The 27,541-nt window shown below is 35.2% G+C and overlaps 1 protein-coding gene across 6 annotated transcripts in view; it reads right to left on the bottom strand.

Moving 5' to 3' along the window:
- Nucleotides 1-27,541, bottom strand: part of PDE1A (phosphodiesterase 1A) — a 337,449-nt gene that overhangs the window by 239,486 nt on the left and 70,422 nt on the right. Inside the window, exon 1 of one of the 6 annotated variants that reach the window (XM_032856067.1) lies at nt 7,918-8,367. The exons of the other annotated variants lie outside the window; for them this stretch is intronic. Coding sequence (XP_032711958.1) covers nt 7,918-7,970 — 53 coding nt within the window. The 5' untranslated portion in view covers nt 7,971-8,367. Of the gene's footprint in view, nt 1-7,917; nt 8,368-27,541 lie in introns of those variants that run through there. 6 annotated transcript variants of the gene reach the window in all.

Here is a 27,541-nt window from a genome sequence, read left to right on the forward strand (position 1 = left end):
TCATAATAAAGGCCCTTGACATTCAATGCCTATAAACAAATGGTTAATAAATATATAATTAATATTTAATTACCTGTTTTAACAAACAACTCCTCTAAAAATAACATCCTAAGTTGCTAAAGGCTGGAGTGATCAAAACACTAAAAATCGTCACCAGTTTGACTCAGAATTAGTATTTCTCCATAATAAAAAAAACAAAAACACACATGGTTTTAATGGAACAGGCTTGGGATGTTATGAAGATAACAAATCCGAAAGTTTTCTCTTCTGTTCTTCAAATGCACTATGACTGCCCCATTCACTTCTAGCAGTTCCAATTCAGGAAATGTTGGATTTTCCTCAATTAGAGCTCATGTCCAAGTGGCCTTAATCAAATACATAAATAAACGGAAGCTTTCCCATGAGAACTAACTATCAAAATTATGTCATGTCCAGTCACAAAACTAAAGGGATACAGTTTATAAATACTGCAGACCTCTTTAAACTTATTCAATCTCTACAAACCTATAAGTCACCTTAATCTTATTCTTTTCCATTGGTTTTAATCTAAACACTCTATGCAATAGACTGATTATTCCAAATATAAAAATTTCCAGATGGTATAAAACCATTAAATTATCCAGTAGATCATTTTACCTGCACAATCTCGATTTTCCTCATTTCAAACATCACAAAAGTCATTTCTTAATCACGCCAATGTCCAAGATAAACACAATTATCATCAAGCGTCTCTAGCTTAGAAAACAAGATTTGTGTAGCTCCTGAGAAATAGACACTTTTCTGTGTTTTAATCTATTCTCTATTCCTGGATCCATACCCCAAATTATTAATTATGTATTTTCTACTTTTTAAAGGAATTATATGCCTATAAATGATTAAATATACACTAAGATTTCAATAAACAACAGTTCTTAATATTAACATTAATACCTACTGCTACTACTGCTGCTGGTGATGATAAGTTTACTGGAAATAGCTTAAATAGATGAAATAATACCAGCAGGAGTAAATTACTTGCTGCCTGAGTTTGAAGTGTATGACAATTATAGCTTATCTATTTGCGATGACCACTTAAAATTTAGAGCTACTTTTATCACAGCTGGAAAAAAAAGGCACAGTTCTGATAACTTTTGCATGACGAACATTACCCGATGCCTTACATTCATAGGTGTTTGTTGTTTTGCTTTGATCTTTGTAGTCCATTTTATTTTTTAAGATTTTATTTATTTGTCAGAGAAAGAGAGAGTGAGAGAGAAACAACCAGGGGGAGCAGCAGGGAGAGGGAGAGGCAGGCTCCCAGCTGAGCAAGGAGTCCAGTACAGGACTCCATCCCAGGACCCCGGGACCATTACCGAACTGAAGGCAGATGCTTAACTGACTGAGCCATCCAAGCGTCCCTTTGTAGTTCATTTTAAAGAGCAATTTGAGACTGTTCCTTGATTTATAATTCATACAATGACTTTGACCAGAAACAAAAACATGCTGACCTAAACAATGAAAAACTAATTTTTAATAAACATCTCTCTTATAAAATATAGTTGTTCGTCTATTAATTAACATTGTGCCTGACAGCATCTTAAATGTTAAATTCATTTCACTGTGTCTATTTTCCAGAAGTATTTTTCACTTTCATAGCAAGGGGAGAATAACTTAAACATAATTGTTTTGTTCTATCAATTAACTGTCACATAAAAATTTACTGTTGCATTTATTAAAAAAAAAACAAAACTATGAAACGAAATTTCCAGTATATAACTATGTAACCATTGCAGGAAAATTCCTTTTTTCCCCTCTCTTTTTAAAAATTTTTAAAATTTTTTAAAAGATTTTATTTATTTGACAGAGAGAGAGATCACAAGTAGGCAGAGAGGCAGGCAGAGAGAGAGAGGAAGAGAAGCAGGCCTCCTGCTGAGCAGAGAGCCCCATGTGGGGCTCCATCCCAAGACCCTGAGATCATGACCTGCGCCGAAGGCAGAGGCTTAACCCACTGAGCCACCCAGGTGCCCCTTTTTCTTTTTTTCTAAAAATTGACGATCACTTTTGTCTTAGGGCCAAAAACTGTTTAAACATTTTCATAAATATAGAATTTTATTATATTTTGGGTTCCAAAATATAATAAAACTACATGGACCTTTTTCGTATGAAGAAATTCATTGCATAAAAAAGATATTTTAAATATACTATTTCATCAGATCACACTTAATTTTTTTCTCCATAATTACATTTCACTCTGATGACTTGGACTAAATATATTCCTGTCTAAAATATGTGTTTGTGATTACAGGGAGGTGTTAAAAAGAGGATTAAATCACAAAATATCATACATACTTAAACATTTATGAGATAAAAATATCAATATCCAACCATGTATTACAATTTCTTTAAATTTTGAAGTGACTTTATATTTTATATGTGTTCAGGATTTTTGTCATTCCCAAAACACCGAGGGAAATGAGTTTGAAATATCTGAATAATTGAATACTATCCAGACATTTTACCTAGAAAACTACCACAAAGCAGCACTCAGTCAGGGGTCCCACCTGTATGAACAGGTAAAAATCTGAAACAAACTGAGGGTTTTAGAGGGGAGGAGGGTGGGGGATGGGTCAGTCTGGTGGTGAGTAATAAGGAGGGCATGTATTTCATGGAGCACTGGGTGTGGTCCATAAACGAAGAATCTTGGAACACTGAAAATAAATAAATAAATAAATAAATAAATATTTGGTAAGAAAAAAACGAAAAAATATAACCATGTTGGTAAATCAAAAAAAAAAAAAATTCTGAAATGCTGTGCTGTCCCTACATACTAACAACTTACGGTTTAGCTGTAACACTGATGTTCATACACTGAACTTGAATGCTGAAATAAATAAAAACGACTACACTCCAAAAGGTATATGATATTAAATATGTAACATATATTGTATGCTATTCTTCTGTAAAGCATAGATCACACCCTTGAAATTAGAAATCAGGCACAGCAATAGAGTTTGCTAGTTTTCACAGCAAAGAAAACTAGGATCTGTCTTTTCCTATGCTTTCTTATTTCATCCTCCGGCTTTCTCCATCTCCATGTGAAGAAACTACGCCTGCCAAAAGCACACTCAGAATTCCTCTGCTAACAGATACTTGTAAAAATAAGACTTTCGAAAAGGCATAAAGGGAAGAAACAGCATGTTCTAAATGCTGTGAAGAGCTCAACATGATTTTCATTAGTCTGAGGGCCTGGCAGCAATCTGACTTGCACTTCGACGTCTCAGATCCTGGATGCATAGACCAGGTCTCAAATCTAGGGCTGATGAACCACTATTTGCATGATTTCTTTTGTGACTTTTTAGTGCTCTTTCTAATGGAAAGCCACCACAAAAATAACTTATCCATTTTGAACACAGAAGAGGTTCAACAGACCGCTGGCATTAAAGAATACTAAATAAGGCTTAACACACAAGAAAAGTTCCAATTTATTTTTTTAATTCATTTTTTCCTTACCTACTCCTAGAAAGAATTTGAAGCAACAAATGGAAAACAATGCACATATAATAGAATTTGATAAAATATTAAATCAAATAGGAGGAGTTGATAATAACAGAAACCCAGACTTCAACTTCATGGCAATGAAATTCAGATAAGAAATATTCCCACTGATGCACTTTTATTAGGAGAAACAGATTTTTCTTGATATCAAAGCTAAATGTTTATTTATCCCATGGGAATAAAGAAAGTTTGCTAAGCAATATGAATATGAAATAAGATGGAAATGCCTTCAGCAACAGTCTTACTGAAGTTATATAAAGGTAATTCATTTAAATCGATTATAAACTGATGAATCTATTTATGTAAAGAGATCAATTATGATTACCAGAGATAAAACTCTGTGGTAACACAGAAAAAGAGGTTTTAAAAAGTCTAAAAGACTGTTTCTTTTTCTTTGGGAAGTCTTTAATGACAATGTTTATTCACATCTTGGACTTTAAAGTTTTACGTAATTTTATTTTCTATGTGCTGAGGAACAAACTTAGTGTTGTTGATTTAAAACACATTAATATACATTTTGTGATAGTGTTTCCTTCCTGTAAAATTATAAAACCTAGGGGCGCCTGGGTGGCTCAGTGAGTTAAGCCTCTGCCTTTGGCTCAGGTCATGATCTCAGGGTCCTGGGGCAGAGCTCTCTGTTGGGCTCTCTGCTTGGGGAATCTACTTCCCTCTCTCTCTCTGCCTATCTCTCTGCCTACTTGTGATCTCTCTCTCTCTCTGTCAAATAAATAAATAAAATCTTTAAAAAAAAATTATAAAACCTAAAGAATTTCTCTTGAGTAATGGGAGAATCATCATTTTTTATATAATTCTGAGCTGCGGGAATGTCTACAGGCAAAACCACAAATTATGTTTGAGATACACCATTTATATATTCTCGGAGCTGAATGGTCAGTCTCACTGATCCCAAGTTCCACATGACATGCATAATAGAGATCATATAAACTTCCATTTTGGCCATATAAAAACAACAAAAACAAACAAACAAACAAACAAAAACTTTGCCTTTTCCTTTCCTCACAGACCTGGTGTGAAAATATATACCTAAAATTTCCACAAAAGACTTTAAAACAGATTAGCTAACTTATGTGAGATGATTCAGGAATCACCATTGTAGGAGACACTGACATTTTTAGATGCAGAATCTAAAGAATATGTAAGATTTCTCAAGTCTTCTGATATCATATGCAGCCATGGAATTTCAACATCCACTGTCTACTCTAAAGTCTCTCCACTAACTTTTTGTACTTGATGGATGACTTTTCTTGTCTGAAATTTAGTCAATTAAATTAAAAAAATTTAAATTTAATTTAATTTAAAATTTAATTAAAAATAATTAAAAATTGATGTCTATTCAGTTTCAGATTTAAAAAAAAAAATCTTGCTTATCTCTCTCAGTTCACTTAGGTGTCAGAATTAGTCATCATTGAAATCTGTCTCATCATAATTTCCCAGGACATTATCACCTCCTTTTTGGCACCCATGATCTGCCTGTGCCATAGTTATCTAGGTAAATACTAGATGATATGTTATGTGAAGGCAGATACAGTTTGTTTTTCTTTATCATGTCAGACCTCCCCAAGTGCAGTAGTCCAAATTCTGGACACTTTTAATCAATCAGAGAAGGCCAGGTGAGTTGAATTAAAGCTGTTGGTTAAGCTGTGGGAGAAAGTAGTCTGTATATAAAAACCTGAATCATGTCAGTATGTCAGGTATTTCCCAAAAAAATCCTCTCTTAATGATTAAAATTTATCCTCTCTTAATGATTAAAATTTTAAGTGAATTATTTATAAACAGTCAAAATATTATTTTCACAAAATTTCTGTTAAACATGTGACTAACACATACAAAACAGTCTAGCACTAATTTTTTACCAAGTGGACTGAGAACTAGTATGCAAATCTCTTAGGAAATAGGGTGTGAACAAGTACATATTGAGAAGGAAACGTCTGGTACCTGGGTCTCTGACCAGAAAGGCAGGCTTGAGAATGTTTTGTCTCAATGTGAAAGGAAGACAATCCAGTAATAGCCCAAGAAGACAAAGAACCAGAGAAAGGAGACCAAAAAAGAAAATGAAGCGGGGCATCAGTTAAGGGCATAAGATGCCAAAAGCAACCTTTAACCACTTCCCAACTTGCCCAAAAGTACAACTAGCCATCAGAAAGTCAACGCTGTGTTTTACTGAAAAATAGCCCAACACTTTCTCTGAGGAATTGTGTCTAATCATTTGAATGCTTTATTAGGATACTCTCTACTTCTCTTTTCCCCCAAGAAAATCATATCCTGATAAAAGCAACGCCATCTATCAATGTGCCAACTGACCAATCAATCCCAACTCCACATCTGGCCTTAACCTGTTTTTAGTCAGGGACCACTTGTACGCTTGCTTGTAAGACTTGCCTGAGTGAAAGTATGTGCTCCTCATTGAAATCTGTCTCATCATAATTTCCCAGGACATTATCACCTCCTTTTTGGCACCCATCATCTGCCTGTGCCATAGTTATCTAGGTAAATACTAGAGAGAGCTCTGTTCTCTCTTCTACATCACCAGGATCATGAAGTAATTATTTGAATTTACCAAACTGTATTCTAATTATTTGGGCAAAGAATCCCAGTTACTTTATATGAAAAAGAACAGAAGCATGGAGGAGTGGCAGTTTCCCTATGAGCGGCACCTTAGCATACAGTTCATCAGGAGGGAATATGGATTTGCCATAAACCAGTGGAGCAGGACCACCTGCTTCAATCGCCAACAGTTTCTCCACGGGGTAACATACTAAAGATACTGGCTAAGTGGATCTGACTTTATCCAACACAATCTTCTCTTCTTCAATTTCCACGGGTGCCCTCTTCTAATGGTGCCTCAGTGGGGTTGAGTTTAGAATCATCTGTGCTACTGTCCTATCTTTTTGAAGTCACACAATGCACTTGGGAGAAAATAGAAATTAATTACATGGGAATTATGGCAGGTGAATACACATTTGGGGGTCATTCTGGATTTTTGGTTATTTATTGCTGTCACTGCATAAAATGTAAACACAGATTATGATATTAAATCCACATATATAAATATAATTTTTTAAAGATTTATTTATTGGAGAGAGAGAGGGAGCACAAGTGGAGTGTTGGTGGGGTTGGGCAGAAGGAGAGGGACAAGCAGGTTCCCCGCTAAGCAGGAAGCCAGCACCATGGCCACCACCACGGCCACCACCACAGGGCTCAATCCAAGGACCCTGGGATCATGACCTGAGCCGAAGGCAGATCTTTAACTGACTGATCCACCCAGGAGCCCAATTATTTTTACAAGGCTATAAGACAGATTGAGACAACATTTTCTTTTAAGCTTTACTAAAGTATATTATTGCTATTAATAATACTGTAACAATGCTTAATCAATACACGAAACATGCCTTGAGGCCCACTCTTATTCATTATGTGACAACCGCAGAATGCCAGGAATTCCATCCATAAACTTCTATTATCCAGTAGTTAATTCTAGATCAACAACCAGTGACTGCAACTTGACTTTAATGTCTAGTTTTGCTGATATGTAGTATCTCCGCTTTTGTTTAGGATATTATGTTGGGGGAACCACAAAACTGATATATAACTAGATTATTTTTTTAAGATCTTCTGTCTTAAAAGGTAGAAACTGTGTTGATTTTCTAGCCTCTTTAAAATTCTAAATTCCTAATTCTGAATTCTAAAGTATGTAAGTAACTAAAAAATCGAGGATTAAAGAGTCAATGAAGAAACTGCTGTTCTCAGGAGAAAGAGTGAGCCGCCACTCCCCACCCCAAAGAAAACCTTAACTCAATCTATTATACTGTATCTACATTTTTTCTGGCCACAGATTTCACCACAAGGTAAAATTTTTCCTGTTGCCCTTTTGTTTCCTAAACTGCATAAAGATACTCCTGAACTAGATGTAAATATATATTCTTTAGTATACAGCCATCAAATTCGCATTTATCTTCCCACATATTACTGCAAAAAGGTATAGCATTTGCAGCACTGAAACACTATCTCTGAGTGTAATCAGTTGAAGTAACCAAGCACAGTATTTCCAATTTAGAGGGCTGTGCAACCATTGGAAACAGCAAGGGATTGCATAATGCTTTAGAAGTTTTTCCAGTGCTATGTCATCCATGTGCCTGAATAGCTAATTTGCTTTTAAAATATATTTTGAGGATTTGATAAGAGCTTGTGCACAGTTTCGAAAATAGAAAATAAAAGGACTCCGTAGGTATGCATGAAGTTAAACTTTAGATACACTCTATTGCTTTGCTGTAGCTTAGTGCCAGAATTCCCAAGTCAAGGATAAGGGAAAGAAATTATTTTTCCTGATAGCCCGGGAACCAACTGGGATGTGGTATTACTTACCTAAAGATGGGTCTTTGGAGATGTTTCTTCCTGATTGTGACATGGTCATCCATTTAAAGGTAAAAGTTGAACTTCTTCCTGGAAACCACTCCAGAAATCCAGGGAGAGAATGTGGAAGCTTATCCTGGTCTATTGTGCTGCAAGAAGCCCAGAAGGAAAAAGTAGTTTCCTCTTTCTCTTTTTGGGTGCTGGGAGAAAACTTCCCTGCTCTCTGCCAGCTGAGCAGTGTGTCCATAGAGGCCACATAAGACAGGCACGTTGGGGCACTCCCCCACAGAGCAGGGTGTGCAAAATCCACCACCAGTCACGGTGATACAGGAAAGAGAAGTGCACAGGACCCTCGGAAACAGAACAAAACCAACAGAAAACTTCCTACCCTAGTGGGACCCAGGTAGGGGTTCCCTGAGTTCTTGCAGCCATGAGAGCCCTCCTTCCACATGCTGGTCAAGCTTGGAAAAGCTAAGTCCCTCCCTGTCTTTAAAACAGCCTGTTCTGAGGCTCAACTTTTTTCTTCAAAATAAAAGTTGTACAGCTGGTTCAGCAGTCCCATGTGAGTACCCTCTGAAAGTTTGTTCTGTTAAAATAGGAACTGTATACAAATTAACGAAGGAAGATGGGCTCAGGCTGTGTGCCTGGCTCTGCTTCAAAAGATTATAATTATTTTATAATATTGTTTTTATCCACACTGGATGTAGTGTGGAGACCACTCCTGATTTTTGGCACTCCTGACCTAATAGCCTACACTTTGCTAAAGTCAAAGATATCATTTCAACTCATAGAAGCCGATGTGAAGCTGGCCAGAGCTACAAAAGTTAGAAAAACAAAAATTGCTCAATTCTATCAACGACATTTTGCCCAGATGTCTGTACCCAGAGTGACTTTCCAAGGAGACACGGCAAAAAAGATATGAAAACACACACAGACACACACTTTTTTTTTTAAGTCCCCAAACTCCCTTGGAACATAAGGTTTTTATACCAAATGATCAAATTTGAATTTCAAGAATAAAAAGAAAGAAATGTAGGTATTAGAGGTAAGTTTTAAACAACTGAAAATAAATGACATTAAAAACTGTTTTACTTGAAAGACTTAGACTCACACTGCAGGAACTCTAGTTCTAGTTACAGATAAGATGAACCCTCACATTTTAATATAACCTATTTTGGAGACATTCCTATATCTGATTCACTAACAAAATTCCTACTCAGTCAATAGTATCATGAGGTTCCAGGCCAGAAGCCTGGTATATAATAAAGTAAACCATCTCAAAGCATGATTAAAATGTTTTTAAAATATACATGTGGTAAAGGCAGGGGAAATTGAGAAACACTCACGCCTTTAGCTGAACGATCAAATAAGGGTCGTATAACAGAGAGGAGGATATGACCTATATATGGTTGCAATGTGTAGTTCTTAGCATTCTCCAAATACCTCCACAGGAGCAAGAACACATTTTTATTTTCCTCCCTTTCAGAGGAAAGACAAAGAAGAAGAGAATTACAAAGAAATCACTGATTATATTGAGCACAGTTCTAATCCATACCTTTTTTTTTTTCATTTTTCTAATGACATCATTCTGAGACAGGATTGAACTAAAAATAATAAGTGGGTGCTAATCCTAGTTCTAACATGCAAATGCTGGGCCATTGTTGGAAAAATTCTTGACCTATCTGAGCCCCAATTTTTGTATTTATAAAATGAGGTTATAACATTCATTGAATTCTATGTTTTTTCCCAGCTTTAATGGTACCACCATGCTATTTCTAAATATGATTAGTTTGCTTCTTGCTAAGGAAGTAGCATAGAAGTTATGAGGCCTAATACTCTAAAAATACATGTTTATTATGTAAAGTTATAAATAAAGAAGTCATAAATAAAAAGATGATTTTATATGTATATATCTCTGTAGATACATTATATATTGTGTATTCACTTAATGACTTATAATGAATATATATTATATATTCACTTAATGACATCTAAATCAGTGTTCTCTTCACCATCAATAAGCATCCAACCATAAATTGATATGTGTGCAATACTGCAGTTAAATCTGGAGACCATCTATATGCAAAATGATATACAGACCTTTGGAATAAATGCATTATTATAACCATATGCTTTGGCTTTCTTTGTACAGGAAAACACGTAGGAAATAACATGCTACAGAGGTCTTCTGGAAGTATTTTTGCATTTATGGGTGGCAGTTGATTTCTGTATCTATATTACTATTAATTTAACATAAATTCTCCTAAGGGACAACCCAAGAGAATAATAAGCTCATTAACTTTAAAAAAATTAACTTTTTGTTATTAACAAAAATTTTTGTTAATAATAAAATTAAAATTTTACTGACTTTTGAATTAGAAAGATGAGAGGATTTCTTCACTTACAGGGTGGAAGGAACGCAACACAAATACTAGTAAACATCTAGCCAAGGTACAGGTCAAATGACAAGCCAAGTATAAAATCTAACTGGAGGCTCAAAGGCTTGATTATCAACTGCAGAATCTGAAAGTTGTCAAATTAATTATAGGAAAATAATATTTTTGCCTTGCATTAAGTTTATTTTCCTTTTGCTCTTTAGTGATTAAGGTAGAAAACTTAGCTTCCCATTTATATCAAGCACCATATTTAAACCCAATCTTAGAACCTAAAAAGCCATAAGAAAATACCAGGAAGTTAAATATTCACCTGGCACAAAGAAAAATATGTACTTCTTAAATGTTTTTGTAAACTTTTTACCAAACAGCATTTAAATTTAACATTGGGAAGAAAAGTTTACTTTATTAACTTATTCAACTTTAATGTAGTATTCAATAAAAGGACTCCACTATTGTTGCTTAAATTACAAAAATATATTCCTTAAATTAACACAATTGTACTGTGTAAAGTACTAAAATTTATTGTATAAATAACCAGGCCTACTCTCCTATAAAATAAACTAAATACAATTTATTATGAATAGTTTTTTCCTGGGAGTAGGGATCAGAAATGATGTTTAAATTTTTCCTGTTATAGTAAACTCTCTTTCAGTATGACCTTGCCTAACAGTTTCAGGAGCATTCCCTGCTCTCCCATGTGGTTACACCTCTCTCTCTCTCTCTCTCTCTTTCTCTCACACACACATACACACACACACCCCTTCCCCCAGTCACCACTGCTAGAGACTGTCAAAACAGGTGCTTAATAAATATTCCTTAATTTGTACAAATGCTCAGTTGAAACACATTAATGTAGTCAACATAACTCATGGTGTGTGACAAAAACATAGATCAGCTCCATGACTTTCCCAATCAAGTGAATACTAAGTGTGTCATGTTATTCTGTTTTAAGCATCTTGGAAAATAGGTAAGCTTTACTTTCTCTTGTTTTTTTCTCCCCCCCCCCCATTTTACTACTCCATTCTATGGCTCTATTTGTTATATGTAAGTGCCAAAAAGCATGCAATGGTAGAAAAAGCATGTAACATTAATGACAGCCCAAGAACTGATTACAAATTTATCTATTGGTAATCATTTTACCACTTAAGTCTGGCAAATATCAGCCTGAGAGAAGTGTATGCTTTTTTTCCACCCAGTTTAATTAAACAAAATGTCACAAGTTATGTATTTTTTTTTAAGATTTAATTTATTTATCTGATGGAGAGAGAGATCACAAGTAAGCAGAACTCCACTTGGTCAATTCTACCATGAGATAAATAGAAGGGTGTAAACTATTCCTAATGAACCAACCATAACTCTGCCCCTTTACCAGTAGGCAAAAAAAACTACTGTGTATAAATGCACAAGACTGGCAACACATAGAGCTAACTCTAAATTTAATGTATCCTTTCAAAGTAAGTCATTTGTAACCTTCAACATTTCAAAACAAATTTCCTGCTACATGTTTCACAACTAATTATAGAGCTAGTTCATAGGTGGTAGAGCTGGGATTTGAATTCAGATGACTCATTCTTGAACCCAAGCTTTTATGACTACTGAGTAGGATGTCACCTTGGTGGGAACTCTGCTACTCAGGTTGTCTGGGTTCTTTCTGAGCCATATTTCACATTCTGTGGAGAAAGAAAAGGAGCAACTCATCACTCTAATGAGTGTCTATTCTCTTAATCCTCTGAACCTCTTAATACTACTGATCTATCATTGCATTGCCCATTATGTTCCCAGTACTTACAACAGCCAACCCTAGAGAGGACCTACTGATATCAAGGCAAAATAATCAATGAATATGTGCTCTTAAGATTCAGATGGGAGCAGTGTTGAATTATAAGGAGCCCTGGACTAATGTCAAGGCACATGTATTTACATCCAGCTCTAGTGGCAATTTTCTCAACTCCCTGCACGAGTTTCCTTAGCAATCAAATTATGAAGCTGAGCCTCATGGGGAGCCTGGCTGGCTCAGCTGGTAAAGTGTCTGTCTATAGCTGGCTCAGGTCATGATCCCCAGGGTCCTGGGACCGAGCCCTCACGTGAGGCTCCCTGTTCCAGCAGGGAGCCAGCTTCTCCCTCTCCCTCTGCTGCTCCCCCTGTTTGTGCTCTCTCACTCTCTCTATCAAATAAATAAACATTTTTTTTCAAAAATTATATATATATTAAAAAGAAGTCAGCCTCATGACCTCGAAGATCCTTTCCAGCTCCAAATTTTTATGACTCTATTACTGACCCTGTGATAACATGTCAAGTTATTTAAACATGGTGTCCAAACAAGAATAAGCTCTGTAGTTATTTTTAGCTTTTCTTAACCACAATGAGGCTATGCATACCACCAGAATACTTTTCATCCCCATTGTTGTGGGTTTAAAAATATAACACACTGCTATTCAAATGTGAAAATAAATTTGTAGTATCTCTAGTTTTTCTAATTAAGCTGTTTTCTTCTTTCCCTATAGCTTCACTTTGGAACTACCATTACTGGAACATAAACTACAGGAAGACAAGGATTAGGATCTGTTGAATCCTAGGGCATGGTATATAAGTGACAGTCAATGGCTATTTATTGAATGAATCAACGCACAAACAAAGTGCCTACCAGTGCTATCTCATCATCTTTCTGCATATTCTTTTTCTAAAAACTTAGTCATAGCTGGTAAATGTTCAGACTTTCATATTCCCTTCAACCCATTGTTTTCCTTCAAGGAGGCATCTGACCCTATAGGGAGGTTGGTTTCTATGGTCCTCTACTCTCCAAAAAAGGTGGCCTCCAACCCAAACCTGCAAGTCCCTACAGTCCTTTGTTTTCTCTGGTCTCTGCAAACATGTTTCTTGTCTGTCTGCTCACTTGGCTCCCTGAAGATATCTACTGCTGAAATCTATGGCTGTTTTGTTCAGTAGGCTCAATCTAGGAACTGTGGTCATCCTTTTCTCCTTAAGCTCAGTCTTAGCCTTCACTGGTGGTACAGGACCCTCAAGTATACATTACATCCTTCATCTGGATCTCATCTGGTTTGGGACTGGACATGCCATATCACCATTTTTATTCTGTTGTAACTGAATTCACTAAGTCACTGGGAAAATCTTCTGCTGTAAGCTTTCACTCTAAGCTTTCATGTTCCCCACTCTAAGCTTAATCAATAAATGCTGTGTGTGTGTTCTGACTGCTCCACTGACTGGCCATTCCCCTTACCCTGTCCCTCTCCTTGGGCCTCCGTATTTCCGGAGAACAAGAATTAGCAGTGGAATCTGATACAAGACTGATGAATCATAGTCTTATCCCTCAGAAACCAATAATACATTGTATGTTAATTCATTGGATTTAAATAAAAAATGTAAAAAAAAAAAGAAGAAGAAGAAGAAGTGGAGCCTAAAGTTGTGACTGAATTGTCCTGATCTCATGATGAAACTTTAAGGAATGGAGCAGTTGCTTCTTACAGATGAGTAAAGAAAGCAGCGTCTTGAGTTACAATCTACTTACTCCTGGTGAAGATGCTGTGCAGATTGTTGAATTGACAACAAAGGGCTTTAAATATTAGGGAAATGTAGATGATAAAGCAGTGATAGAGTTTGAGAAGATGGACTCCAATTTTGAAAGAAGTTCTACTGTGTATAAAATGCTATCAAACAGTATAGCATGCTACAGAGAAATCACTTGCAAAAGGAAGAATCAATCCATGCAGCAAACTTCACTGTCGTCCTATTTTAAGAAATTGCCATAGCTACCGCAAACTTAAGCTTAACTACCACCACCATGTAATCAGTCAGAAGGCATCAATACTGAGATACAAGACCCTCCACCAACAAAACTATTATTACTCTGTTAAGAAAACCACAGGCCCAGGATGGAGTTACTTCTTCTAGACCAAGTCATCAAAACAGGGTTTAATATCTGAAACTTCATTACAGCTTCAACTTCCCCCAGAAACGTTGTCTCAACAGGTTAGTCAGAAACTGTTTTATCAGCACAAAGGAGGTAATCTGTCACCTGGGCCTTCTCAGAGCCCCAAAGAAAAATGAGTAATCTGCAGGATAAGAACCCCTGCTTTTCCCCCTAGGGGAAAGTGACCTTGCCTGAAACAATCCTTTCTTTTCTTTTGCTAATAACTTCTTTGCCCCACCCTCTGTCCTAGAAGAAACTTCTTTTTTTTTTTTTTTAATAATTAATTTCTGAGGTAGAATTTAGGGATTCATCAGTTGCATATAACACCCAATGCTCAGTATATCAAATGTCCTCCCTAATGCCCATCACCCAGTTATCCCAAAATCGATAAAGAATTTATCAAACTCAACACCCAAAATCCTTCCATTTTATACAACTCCTTGGAGCTCCCCTCTTACTTGCTTGATGGGATGCTGCCCCATTCATGAATCTCTTAATAAAGCCAATTGGATCCTCAAGTTTACTCAGTTAAATTTTGTTTCATAATAACTTGTTGAAAGCTTAGATGATGGTTAGCATTTTTAGCAATAAAGTATTTTATTTTTTTCTATTTTTTTTTTTAATTTATTTACTTATTTGACAAAGACAGAGAGCACAAGCAGAGGGAGCAGCAGGCTCCCAGTATCCTGGGATCATGACCTGAGCCAAAGGCAGACGCTTAACCAACTGAGCCACCCAGGTGCCCCTAAATATAACTTGATTATGCACTGGTAAACCAAAAAATATATTTGACTTGCTTTAATGCAATACTCACTTTATTGCAGTATTCTGGAACAGAACCCAAAATATCTCCAATATATTACATGCCTATATTGAAGTCTGTTTTCTTATTTGTTTTTTACTTTTATCTGTGATAATAATAATCCCACACCCCACACTGCACGGTGCCTCCAGCTAATTTGGAAAAGATAAGATCATATTTATTAAGTGGAAGAGAGATAAGCGCATTATTCCTGTCATTTTATGCCGCTTTCTTACTCATTTCAATGGGTGTATAGTGAGTAAATTATACCACAGTCTTAACACTACCACACCTGTGTATCCCCTATCCCATTTACTCTTTGCAAACAAGACAGTTTCATTCCTCACTAGCCACGCTGGCATTTTATTCCCTGAACACTCCACACTCTTTCAGACTCTTTTGCATATACTGTTTCCAAGTTCTAAAATGCTATTCCTTCTGCCCAATGCTCAGATTTCAGCTGCAGTTTCACCTCTGAGAGGCGTCTCTTTTGACAACCTCACCTCAATTCATATACCTACAATACTGTCCTTGGTCCCCTATTAGCAAGCTTCATTATCCTTGTGTCATGTTAATGATTTATTCACAGATTCATCTGTGTAGTGATGAATAAACCCACTCTTCAGGATGCAGTAACTGAGGGAAAAATCCGAACATCTGAGTGTTTCCATCTACCTTAAACATAAACCTAGTCAAGTTCCACAAAAATAAAATAGATGTCTGTGAAGGGGAGCAAAATACACCACTCCAAAGTATATCTCTTTGGCATATTTATTATCATAAGCTGATTATTTTTAAGAAACAGAAGACCCTGGTGAAGCTCACTTTTGTTTACTGTGCTTTTCCTGGAAGCCTCCCATAACTGACTTCCCACCCCTGACATCTCTCTTTAGCTGAAAATGGTATTTAACTTGCTGGCTTTGGCCATTTGGGAGTTACTCAGTTTTTCTGGGTCTCTCCCATGTATCCATGTTACTAAATTTTGTTTACTTTTCTGCTGACAATCTGTCTTATGTCAATTTAATTATTAGACCAGCCAAAGAACCTAGAAGACAAGAAAACTTTCCCACCTCTACATCTGTAAGAACCTACAAGTATACTTTTACTTATCTCTTGCAGTGCTTCGAAACGTCCTCTAACACTTACATATGTGTTTTATCTTGAAATATTTGTCATTACACTTCTTCAAATGAGGAGCTCTACATATCTGAGAATAAATGTATTGAATATTAAAATTAACAATGCAACTGATTCATCACTTTGGAAACGGTTCTCAGTTTGACCAAAAATGTCTTCTACCTTATGGGCAAAAAGCAGACTCTACCCTATTAATAGTTTCAAACTAGATTCTCCTAACTTTCAGTCAGAATTTGTTTATTGGCCACTTATTCAATAATAAAATACATCAGAATTGTTATTTTCTTCAGTGAATTAGTAAGGAAGACCAAGTACATAGCTTTAAGAGGCAAGGAAAAACAGTTCCCTGATTTGGCTGACTTTTTGGCCAGGTATCAGAGCTGAGCCTTTCTACTTCACAAAGTAGGAGAACTTCCTCTTTGTCGTGTAAGTGTGGAAGCAGGTCAGCTAAAGTTTGATTGGCTCCAATTAGCACTCCTACCAGTTCTGAGAGCCTTAAGAGTTGGCATTCGGACACCTTCTTTTAAATGAGTGTGACATTCTGTGAAAACATCAACAACAACAAAGGAAATCATTTAAAGCAGAATCTCATCGCCAAACACCCACCCACAGCTCCCTGTGTAATCAAGCAACAAATAAATTCACTGTAAAAGGAAATGACTTTTGCATAGTGGGTAGTTAAATAAACATTACAAAAAGAGACCTTAACGTAAAATTCTCTTTGAGTCAGAGTACTAAGAAAGAGATGGTCGAACTGGGGCTTGAATGATGAATAGATATTCAGTAAGCAGGCTAAGATGTAGGGCAAGTGAAGTATTTCATCAGCCCTAAGCACTAGGCAACAACAGTTGGTTTGGAGGGCGCAGTGTGGCGAAGCACGGTGCTGTGGTTCCTACCATGCTAGCCTGCAGAATGCAAGAGGCTCACCCCATCACAGAGGAGGGGAGTTGTAACAAGGAAAATAATCGATGTGACATCCCAGTTTAAAAGCATGTGATTCTGAAGTTTCCATTACTCCCCAAACATGCCAAAAATGTTCTTATCTGCAGTTCTTCGGGCAGTGGAAAGCTGTCCAAAGGTACTTGCAGGCTGAGACACGTTCAGTTTCTCTGCTGCTCTGAAACCCATCACTAAATCATTAACTCTGCTTCAGTAGTGAGTCATCATTACCAGCTTTTCTCCGTATTTTAAGTTTGGTTTCAACATGACTTTAGATTCAATTATTAGTTTGTTGGGTTTTTTGTTTTGTTTTGTTTTGTTTTGTTTTAGTCTGTCATAAGCTTCCAGTAATGCCTATGAATAAATATGCAGAACTACCACCCAGAATTGAATCAGTGTCAGTAAATGGAAAATTCCTAAATGCTAACCTATTGACTCTCCAAGCTTTTAGAGTTAGACAGCAATAGAGATAATCATGACTCACATTCTTTCACAGTATGTGACTTTGGAAAGAAACAGCCACTCAATTTGCCAAGATCTTAATGGTATATGTGGTGGGTTCTGTAAATATAACTCAAATGTATAGAAATAAGTCACTGCCCCATTACCTTTCTAAAACAAAAATGAGTTCTCAGAGAGAATATATACAGACCACATATATTTGTACCCTCACATCCATTCACTCCTCAAAAAACTCATTCCAGCTTCAGCTTTTTGCTCCACTTCCACTCACTTTCCCCCACATCATATTCATTGGAATGATCCTTCCTAGCAGATCTCATCTCTTGAATTGCTCTCTTATTTCTCATATCAATATATTATTCCTACCAATCATTCTGTGATATACTTGCATATTCATTTTATTAATTTCTAAATTTAAATTCCATACAGGGTTTAAACGAGGCAGTAAATATTTTCCCAAGCCTGACACTAGATGTGTTATCAAAACCCAATACCTGACAGAATCTTGGAAATCAAGTCTATTTTAGAAATTCTGCATATTTTTTTAAAAAATTATGAACCTTCATTTTGTTATATGGTCCCTCAAAATGGCAATCTTCCCTCATCTGCTCTTTTCTCCACCTGACCCAAAGGAAAGAATAGGACTATGTGAATTGACATGACAGTCATTTACTATGTGTTAGGCACAATACTTTTCTATACACTATTTCAGTTAATTCTACATAACATACCTAGAAGATAGATTCTCTCAGAGGAAACTAGAGTTAAAAAAAAAAGTTATATAATTTGCCAAATGTTGTACATCTTATATGTTACAGTAATAAGATTTGAATCCAGTTCTAACTGATGCCAGCATCTTTGTTCTTACTAACCCTGCCTCTCAACAATCATATTCTTTTAATAGTAGCCTTAAGAAAAAGGCATCTTGGCTGACCATATCTTAAAAATGTAATTCTTTAATCATTTTAATGAGGCTAACCCTAACCATGAATCAGACTTGATTTCAAAGACACATTATTTTGGTTTGGGTCCTATTCCCAACATAAACCTCACATATGCAGGCATCAGTGTACCAAAACAAAAAATGAAAACAAAAGAACAAAACCCAGAAGACTAAATATGGAGTTTAAATTTTAAAGTTTAAAGTTTAGCATTTCTTTGATGTATAATCTTCACTGAACAAAATTGAATTGTTTATTCACAAAAGTGAATAAACAAAATGTTTAGTCAAAACATCACTGAGAAAGCCCAGAAAAAAAGCTAGTCAGAGTAAATACATAAATGAAGTTGTGCTTCTATCCCCAGCATACAGAAGAGCTCTCCAATACTGAGATGTGTGTAATGAAGTTCTCTCTAAAATCATGCTCTTAGCAACTGATCTTATATCATAAAAAATTAATTCATTAGTTAAAATTCTCTACCTTCTTTCAAAAATCACAATTAGATACTTCACCTTCATTTAAAAAAAAAAAAAGCTGGATGGGCTCCATTTGTATATTTATAAAGTTCAGAGTTGCCTATGAGATTGTTGAGACCCTATATTCCACTACAAAGATAATATGAATCCCAGCTGCCATTTATTAAACATATATTATGTACCAAGCACTGCTGAGCACTCTACAAACCCTATTACACTGAGTTCTCCTAGGATAGGAATTAGTATCCCTATTTTAGAGATAATACTGTACAAATGGGACTGGCAAAGCAAGGATTCGAGCCCAAGACTGCTTTCCTCCCTAGTTTACGCATTACCTATTGGTGCCTCTCCTGACTAGGGCCATCTAATATGATTTTGCTTTGATTCCCTTTCTGTGTTCTTCACAGCCATTTTGTATGTTTATCTTCACTCTTTTCTTCTGCTACTGTTAAATTAACAATTTTCTTTTCCAATGATGAGTTCCAAGTACCATTATTGATTCTAACTTTCTTAAATTTGTGGGAATTCTGTACTTGGCCTTTCTCAATTTTTCTGCAAATACACAACATCGCTGCTGTTTCGAATGTTTCAGTATAGAAGCCCATGGACACTAATTTTTTTGACTTTGAGTTAATGAGTTGTTTGTTATAAATAGAAGGGTAGGCTGCTAGAATCTGAAGGGAACTTCAAGGTCTAATTATTCACCCTCCCAATGACTGCAGAATTTCTCTTGCTTTTCCTTTCAGAGAGGGCTTACTCCCAAGTTCCCCTGAGGTGGAGGAAGTGAATACACTATTTCCTGGATCTCCATTCCCAAGAACTTTTTATCACATAAGAATTTCATCTTGTGTAATGTAACTTATATTTAAAGATAGAGCCTTTTCTCATACTAACTTCTTTATCTTGTATACAATCAAAGAAATAACAACATCTGTTTCAGTAATGTAGGAAAAACTAGCAGGATTGGGCTTACCAAGTAGTATTTGGTTTCCAAAGTAGCAGTTGAAAGGGTAAATTTTTATTTTAGGTCAATTTTTGCTTTAAATCCCACCTTTAAAAATAACATAGCATAGGAGAGCCTGGGTGGCTCAGTTGGTGAAGTGTCTGCCTTCCACTCAGGTCATGATCCCAGGGTCCTGAGATGGAGCCCCACATCGGGCTCCCTGCTCAGCGGGTGGTATGCTTATCCCTCTTCCCCCAGCTTGTGTGTGCTTGTTCTCTCTCTCTCAAATAAATAAACAAAAATCTAAAATAATAATAATAATAATAATAAACATGGCTTAACTTCACTGGCCAATGTGACAAAAGTTTACCAGGTGTTAGGAGAACAATGATTACTAAAACACAGGCATTGTCATTGTCATCAAGGAGCTCAAGTTTAAAAGGAAAAAAACGATTACTTGTAAAGGTAATTCCAAAACAATTCAGTGAGGGAGTCATAAAATAAATAAAAGAGACAAAAGCAGCTCAGAAGGGAGAGAAAGGAAGACTCATAGAAGAAATTATTCTATTTTAGCAAGGGTTAGCCAGTGATTAGAAATTCACCAGGTCAGAACTGTTTACTAGAAAGATGAAATGGAGAAAGCCAAGTAAAAGGAAGGTGGAAAATAATAGAGAAGCATGAAATATCATTATATTCAGGACCTGCTAGTTATCTTGGTATTAATGAAGCTGAAAGTATGAGGGGAAGTGGCAGGAGATAAGGTTGGAAAATGAGACAGAGGCCAAATCATATGTGCCATGTGGGGAGATTAGACTATATCCAATAGGCAATGAGTAGCCACTAAATGGCTACAGTCAAGAAAAATAGCACCTTCTTTTTGCAGTTTTAGAATATCTCACCGATTAAAACGTTGGAAGTATTTTTGAAAAGAACAAGTATCAGTGCAGAGATATCAGTAAATAGTCTATTAAAGTCCTGGTGAAAGATGGTAGTGGTATGAAGTAAGGCAAAGGCATTAATTGGAAAGGAGAGACTCCGTTTAAGATGTTACCAGGGTATAAACATAGAGCTTAGTGAATAATTGGGTGTACTGAATGAGAAAGTAAAGGATTCTAAGGCAGTACTTTCATTTCTGGTTTGTTATTTGGGTAGATGGTGTATGAAGACTCAGATCATAAAAATAATAATGATGAAATAAAAAGAAAGAAGTATGGTCCAAGTTTATTAGTGGGACACAAGGAGTTGCAACACCAAAGGATGGCCCAAGTGGAGATGTTTCAGGGGCAACTAGATATTGAAATTATGGAAGGAGGTAAGGAGTTAGTTACAGAGGTAAAATGTGTAAGTGTGGGAGGTGGAGGTATTGCTACATAAATATAAAACAGTGAACGTGGATGGTATTGCTCAGAGAGAATATGTAGTTTAGAGGAGTAAAGGTCCAAGAATAAAACCCTGGTAACTGAAGGGATGGACAGGGAAGAGTATACAGGTGATGTCAGAAAGACTGGAAAGTCAGGAGGGAAAGTTTTTCCTACAATACAAGTGGAAGGAGTGTCAAGTAGAAGAAAGGTATTACTGGTACCAGAGATGCATAGCAATTAGAAGGAGAACACAAAAGTTTTCATTACAGTTGTTAATAAGGAAGCCACTTGTGGCTTAATGATGCAATATCTGTGTTAGAACAGTCATAAATTCAGTAAGACAAAAGTTCTAAAACTAAGAAAATCATGAAAGTTGGGGGATTTTTCTAACTAGGTGTACCAAACTTACATCAATTAATGCTGCCTATGGAAATAAATATGAAAAAAGATAAGAGCTAACTTTACAAATATTTGGCATTAAGAAAAAAAAATTGCAACCATCTGTTTACACAACAACAGTATGATTCAAGAAAGTGTTTTTAAATCAATGCATTGATTTAAAATTTCTAGGGAATGTTTTCTTTTGGGAGGATACATATAGTAATTCAACAAGAGATATGAATCCAAGAAAAAGATCAGGACAAAGTTGCCCTGTGTCTTCAGCTTGACATTTGCTTGGATAATCTGTGTGTGTGCATGTGCGTGTGGTTATTTTATAGAAAGAGTGACACTGCTGGTTGTTGGCATATTATTTAAGAAGCCACAGTCTGTCTCTTATGTCTCTATCTTTCAGGATGTACTCCCAGGATCCTAGTGTTCCCTTTTCTGGATTTTAAGTCCTGAACTCCAGCAACCTAGAATCAATGTTCTACGTATTTTCTTCTCATCTTGATTTCTATGAAAACTTAACTGTGTTCTGTGTTTTGTTCCCTCAAATGTGAGCCAGATGACCCAACAACAACAACAAAAAAAACTGTATCTGCTGATGTATTAGCAGTTGATAAAAACCTGCTATCACATTTCAGAACATGATTATCAAGAACTCTAAAGTTAAGTAATTAGATTGATTAGATGCTATTTAGTTATCAGTCCCTTTTAAAATCATACCACTCAGCTATCTTTTCTACCTAATTATATGCAGGCATATATTCACATTCAATTCTAGTAAATGCCTATTTGTGTCTTCATTTATGTGAAATAAATAATAAATGCTATACCTATTTTCTGTATCATTTAAAAAATAATTCAAATAAAAATTATGTTCTTGGAAATGAATTAATATTATTAATATCTAAAATTTAAGATTTACTCTCAATATGACATAATTTGATTTTTCCAAATTTCTCAAATTACCCATTATCCCAACATTATTTCTTAAAAATATCCTTTTGTTTTTATTTAGTTTAAAATGCCACTTTTCTATTCTGTTGATTTTTCTGTCAAATAACACACTGGTTTAGTTATTGTATCTTTTGGTATACTAAAACATTGGGTATTGTTTAAACAGTATTCCTTCAGTTTTTTCTCCTCCCAATAATTTTTTTTCAATACTAATGCATATTTATTCTTTTGCAAAAATTAATTTTTTTCACAATCATTTTGTTAAATGTAAAAAGTCCTATGGTCTTGAGCAAAGAATTATTAGGGATAACAGGAGCCAGATTTCTCACAATTGGAAAAGGGAATTCCACTTATGGAAAAGGGTAAGGCTAGAATATAACCTTTGGTGTTGCACAGGAGTTAGAGGTGCTGATATAAGCTAAAGATTATGTATATACTATATGTAGCTCCAGCTATGTCCATTGAGAAGACTGAGAAACAATGAGACACTAATAGTAATTAGGACATCAAGCACCGAAATTTTGGTTTCTGTATGCCATTCAGAACTAAAAAAGAAAAAAATCAGAATTCCTTATAAAATAGACTGAATCCGGGGTTGAGGAGGGAGAGCATAAGATGAACCTATACTCTTACGACAGAAAGTAAGGAATCATTCCAAGAATTATGGGGATGTATCAAAAAAAAACACAGCCAGAAAAGGTTCCATTGGTCAAATGTGGGACAATTTGAGCATCAAATTAAATAATGATGATAATGTATTGTTACCCATTGAATAAAATAAAAATCACCGAATCATTATTGATACGAAAAAATGATTGAATAAATTCGAAAGAAAACTCTTCCTTAGAGAAAAATACCAGCTAATAAATACAAAAGGAATGACGGAGCTATAAAATCAGTAAATATTAAAACTACAAGTATAATGAAAAAGAGACAGGATACTTATAGGGATTGCATTGAATCCAGATGACTTTAGGTAGTACGGACATTTTAAAAATATTAAGTCTTCCTGTCTTTAAACATAGGATATCCTTCTATTGATTTGGGGCTGATTTAATTTCTTATATCAGTGGTTTGAGGTTTTAAGAATACCCATGACATTTTTCACAGAAATAGAAAAAACAATCCTAAAAATCTATGCTTAACCAAAGAAGACCTCAAATAGCCAAAGCAATCTTGAGAAAGGAGGACAAAGCTGGGGGTATTACACTTCTTGATTATAGAATATCTTACAAAGTACAGTAATTAAAACAGTATGGTACTGACATAAATACAGACATGCAGATCAATGGAACAAAATAGAAAGTCCAAATATAAGTCCACACATATACAGTCAACATTCTTTGACAGGGGTGCCAAGAATCACAATGGGAAAAGGATAGTCTTCAACAAATAGTGTCGGGGAAAACTGAATATCTATATGCAAAAGAATTAAAATTCATCCTCATCTCACATTATACAGAAAAATCAATTGAAAGTGGGTTAAAGACTTAACTGACCATGAAAGACTAAAAACTATAAAACTCCTGGAAGAAAATACAGGGAAAAAATTCTTTGACACTGTTCTTTGCAATGATTTATTGGATATGACACCAAAAGTAGAGGCAGTCAAAAATAAATAAATAAATAAATAAACAATAGGTACTACATCAATCTAAAAAGTTTTTTCACCACAAAGGAAACAATGAACAAAATGAAAAGCTAACCTAAAAAATGAGAAAAAATATTTGCAAACCATTATCTGGTAAGGGGTTAATCTCCACAATATATAAATTCTTTTAACTCAATAGCAAAAAACAAGTAGCCCAATTAAAAAAATGAGTAGGTGCATGGGTTGGGGAGTGCTCAGTCAGTTGAGTGTCCAACTCTTGATCTCGACATAGGTGTTGATCTCAGGGTCGTGAATTCGAGCCCCACATTAGGCTCCACACAGGGCATGGACCCATTCAAAAAAAAAAAAAAATAGACATTTCTCCAAAGACAAATAAAATAGCCAATATATAAAAGGGTATATAAAAGGGTACTCAACATTACTAATCATTAGGGAAATGTAAATCAAACTCACAATGAGATATTACCTCATACCTGTAAGGATGGCTATCATCAAAAAAACAGAAGATAAGAAGTACTGGCAAGAATGTAAAGAAACTGGATTCCTTGTGCACTGTTGGTAGGAATAATATAAAATGGTCCAGCCACTATGGAAAACTGTATGGAGGTTCTAAAAATTAAAACTAGAACCACAAAATGATCCAATAATCCCACTTTTGGGCACATATCCAAAATAACTGAAATCAGAATCTGCATTCCTATGTTCATGGCAGCATTATTCATAATAGCCAAGACATGGAAACACCCTAAATGTCCACCAATGGGTGAACGGATGAAAAAATGTGGTAAATATACAATGGAATATTATTCAGCCTTTAAAAAGAAGGAAATTCTGCCATATGTAACAACATGGATAAACCTGGAGGATGTTATGCTAAATGAAATAAGCCAGTCATAGGGCAAATACTGCGTGATTCCACTTACATGAGGTGTCTGAAAGAGTCAAACTCATAGAATCAGAAAGTATAATGGTGGTTGTCAGGGACTGGAGGGAGAGGGTAATGGGAAGTAGTTTTTAGTGAGTATAAAGTTTCAGTTATGCAAGTTAAATAAGTTTTAGTTTTGCAAAATGAATGCTACACAATATTATAATTATAGTTAACAATACTGTATTGTGAACTCAAAATTTTGGTTAAGAGAATGGATCTCATATTAAATATTCTTATCAATACACACACACAAAAAGTGACAGGAGGAAATTTGTGAAGATGATAGATACACTTATTACCTTATTGTGATGATGGTCTCATGGATGTATGCATATGTCCAAATTCATCAAATTTTATACATTAAATATGTGCATTTCTTGCATATAAGTTATACCTCATAAACTCTTTTTTTTTTTTTTTTAAGAGGAAAAGTGGGGCACCTGGGTGGCTTTGTTGGTTAAGCGGCTGCCTTCAGCTCGGGTCATGATTCCAGGGTCCTGGGATCGAGCCCCATATCGGGCTCCCTGCTCAGCAGAGAGCCTGTTTCTCTCTCTCCCTCTGCCTGCTGCTCTGCTTACTTATACTCTCTTTCTCTTTTTGTCAAATAAATGAAGAAAATCTTAAAAAAAGGGGGGGGGATATTTATACAGTCTCAAAGTATCTTTCTACAAATCACTTATTAATTTAAAGATAAAAGCTAAGCACTTTACTGTTACTTCATCCATTAAGACAAACCAGCAGCATGTTTCTCCTGATATAACACTATTTCTGTCCTATTCCTGTATGAATCTACCCATGAGGAAATATTGAGCATAACCAAACTGAGGGAGGATCTACAAAATAATTGGCCTGTGCTCTAAAAATGTCAAGGTCAAAAAAACACTTGGAAAGGTTGAAGAACTGTTTCAGATTAAAAGACTAAGGAGACATGGCCACTAGATACAATATATCATTTTATTTTATTTCATCTTATTTTGTTTTATTTTAAAATATTTTATTTATTTACTTATTTGACAGAGAGAGAGCAGGTACACAAAAGCAGGGGGAATGGCCAAGGGAGAGGGAGAAGTAAGCTCCCTGCTGAGCAGGGAGCAAAAACAGGCTTCCATCTTAGGACCCTGGGATCATGACCTGAGCTGAAGGCAATTGCTTAACAAACTGAGCCACACAGGTGCTCAGTTTATCATTTTAGATTTTATCCTAGATTAGGAATAACATTGCTATCAAAGATATTATTAGAACAAGGACAAAAATTGAATATGAACTAAGGAGTAGATAGTATTTTATCAGTTTTAAATTTCTTGATTTTAATAATAGTACTGTAGATGTTCAAACTATTGATTAAAAAGTCTGTGCATTATATAATATACTATATATAATTTAACTATATTGTACCTACATAATAAAACTATATATATATATAGAGAGAGAGTGAGAGTGAGAGAGAGAACAATAAATGGAACAAAATCAATAATTATTCCTGGAGTTCCTTGCACTATTACTGTAACTTTAAAATTATATAATATGATTTTTTAAAAATTATAGTTAAGACTATAACTTTTAAATTGTATTGAAATCTTAAACACTGAAAAATCAATGTATAATTGACTTTTAATTATAATATACAATCTGTGTTACCTTTAAATTTTATATCTTACAATAAATTTTACAATAAAATTTGCTATACCAAAACTTCATGATATAGTTTTTCAGAAGGAAGGTAGGAACTTTTGGAGGACAACAACTGTATATTATGATCACAGTGATTTAAAGACAAAATAATTGGTAATAAATAAAATGAATAATCTACAACCCTGAAAGAGTTTTAAGCCCAACCATAATGTTTTCCCTTCAGAGCTGTTTCTCTCAGCTATTCAAGTAGAAGTAATCTTCCAACTCTTCATTCACATACCATTGTTCCTGTAATTTTCATGAGACATATGAAACCTGTTCTGGATAACAATTATTTATACATAAATTATCTCTGACAATGGACTAAATAAAACTCTTTAAAGGTAGAGCCTTCATTTACTTAAAATCTTTCAAAGGTTCCCAGATGTCCTCAAGAAGGTTAAACTCTTTAAAATTATATTATAAAAATGATATAAAATTATATTATAAAAATATATAATATCATATTGAATTTCATATATCATATATATTATATGTTCTAGCTATATCTTTCAAAATTCCCCTACTCACTCATCAACATAGATGTACATACATTCCAGGCTTCAGCTATATTTGATTATTTTCAGTTCACTTAGATTATTATTTTCTTTCTGCAGAAATTTATAGTTTCTAAGTTCTTCTGCCTACAAAATATTCTTCCCCCACCTATTTCCTGCATATTATTCAGTCCTTAGGGTG

Source organism: Lontra canadensis, unplaced genomic scaffold, assembly GCF_010015895.1.
Source record: "Lontra canadensis isolate GAN:19392208 unplaced genomic scaffold, GSC_riverotter_1.0 scaffold11, whole genome shotgun sequence".
NCBI classification, from domain to species: Eukaryota; Metazoa; Chordata; class Mammalia; order Carnivora; family Mustelidae; genus Lontra; species Lontra canadensis.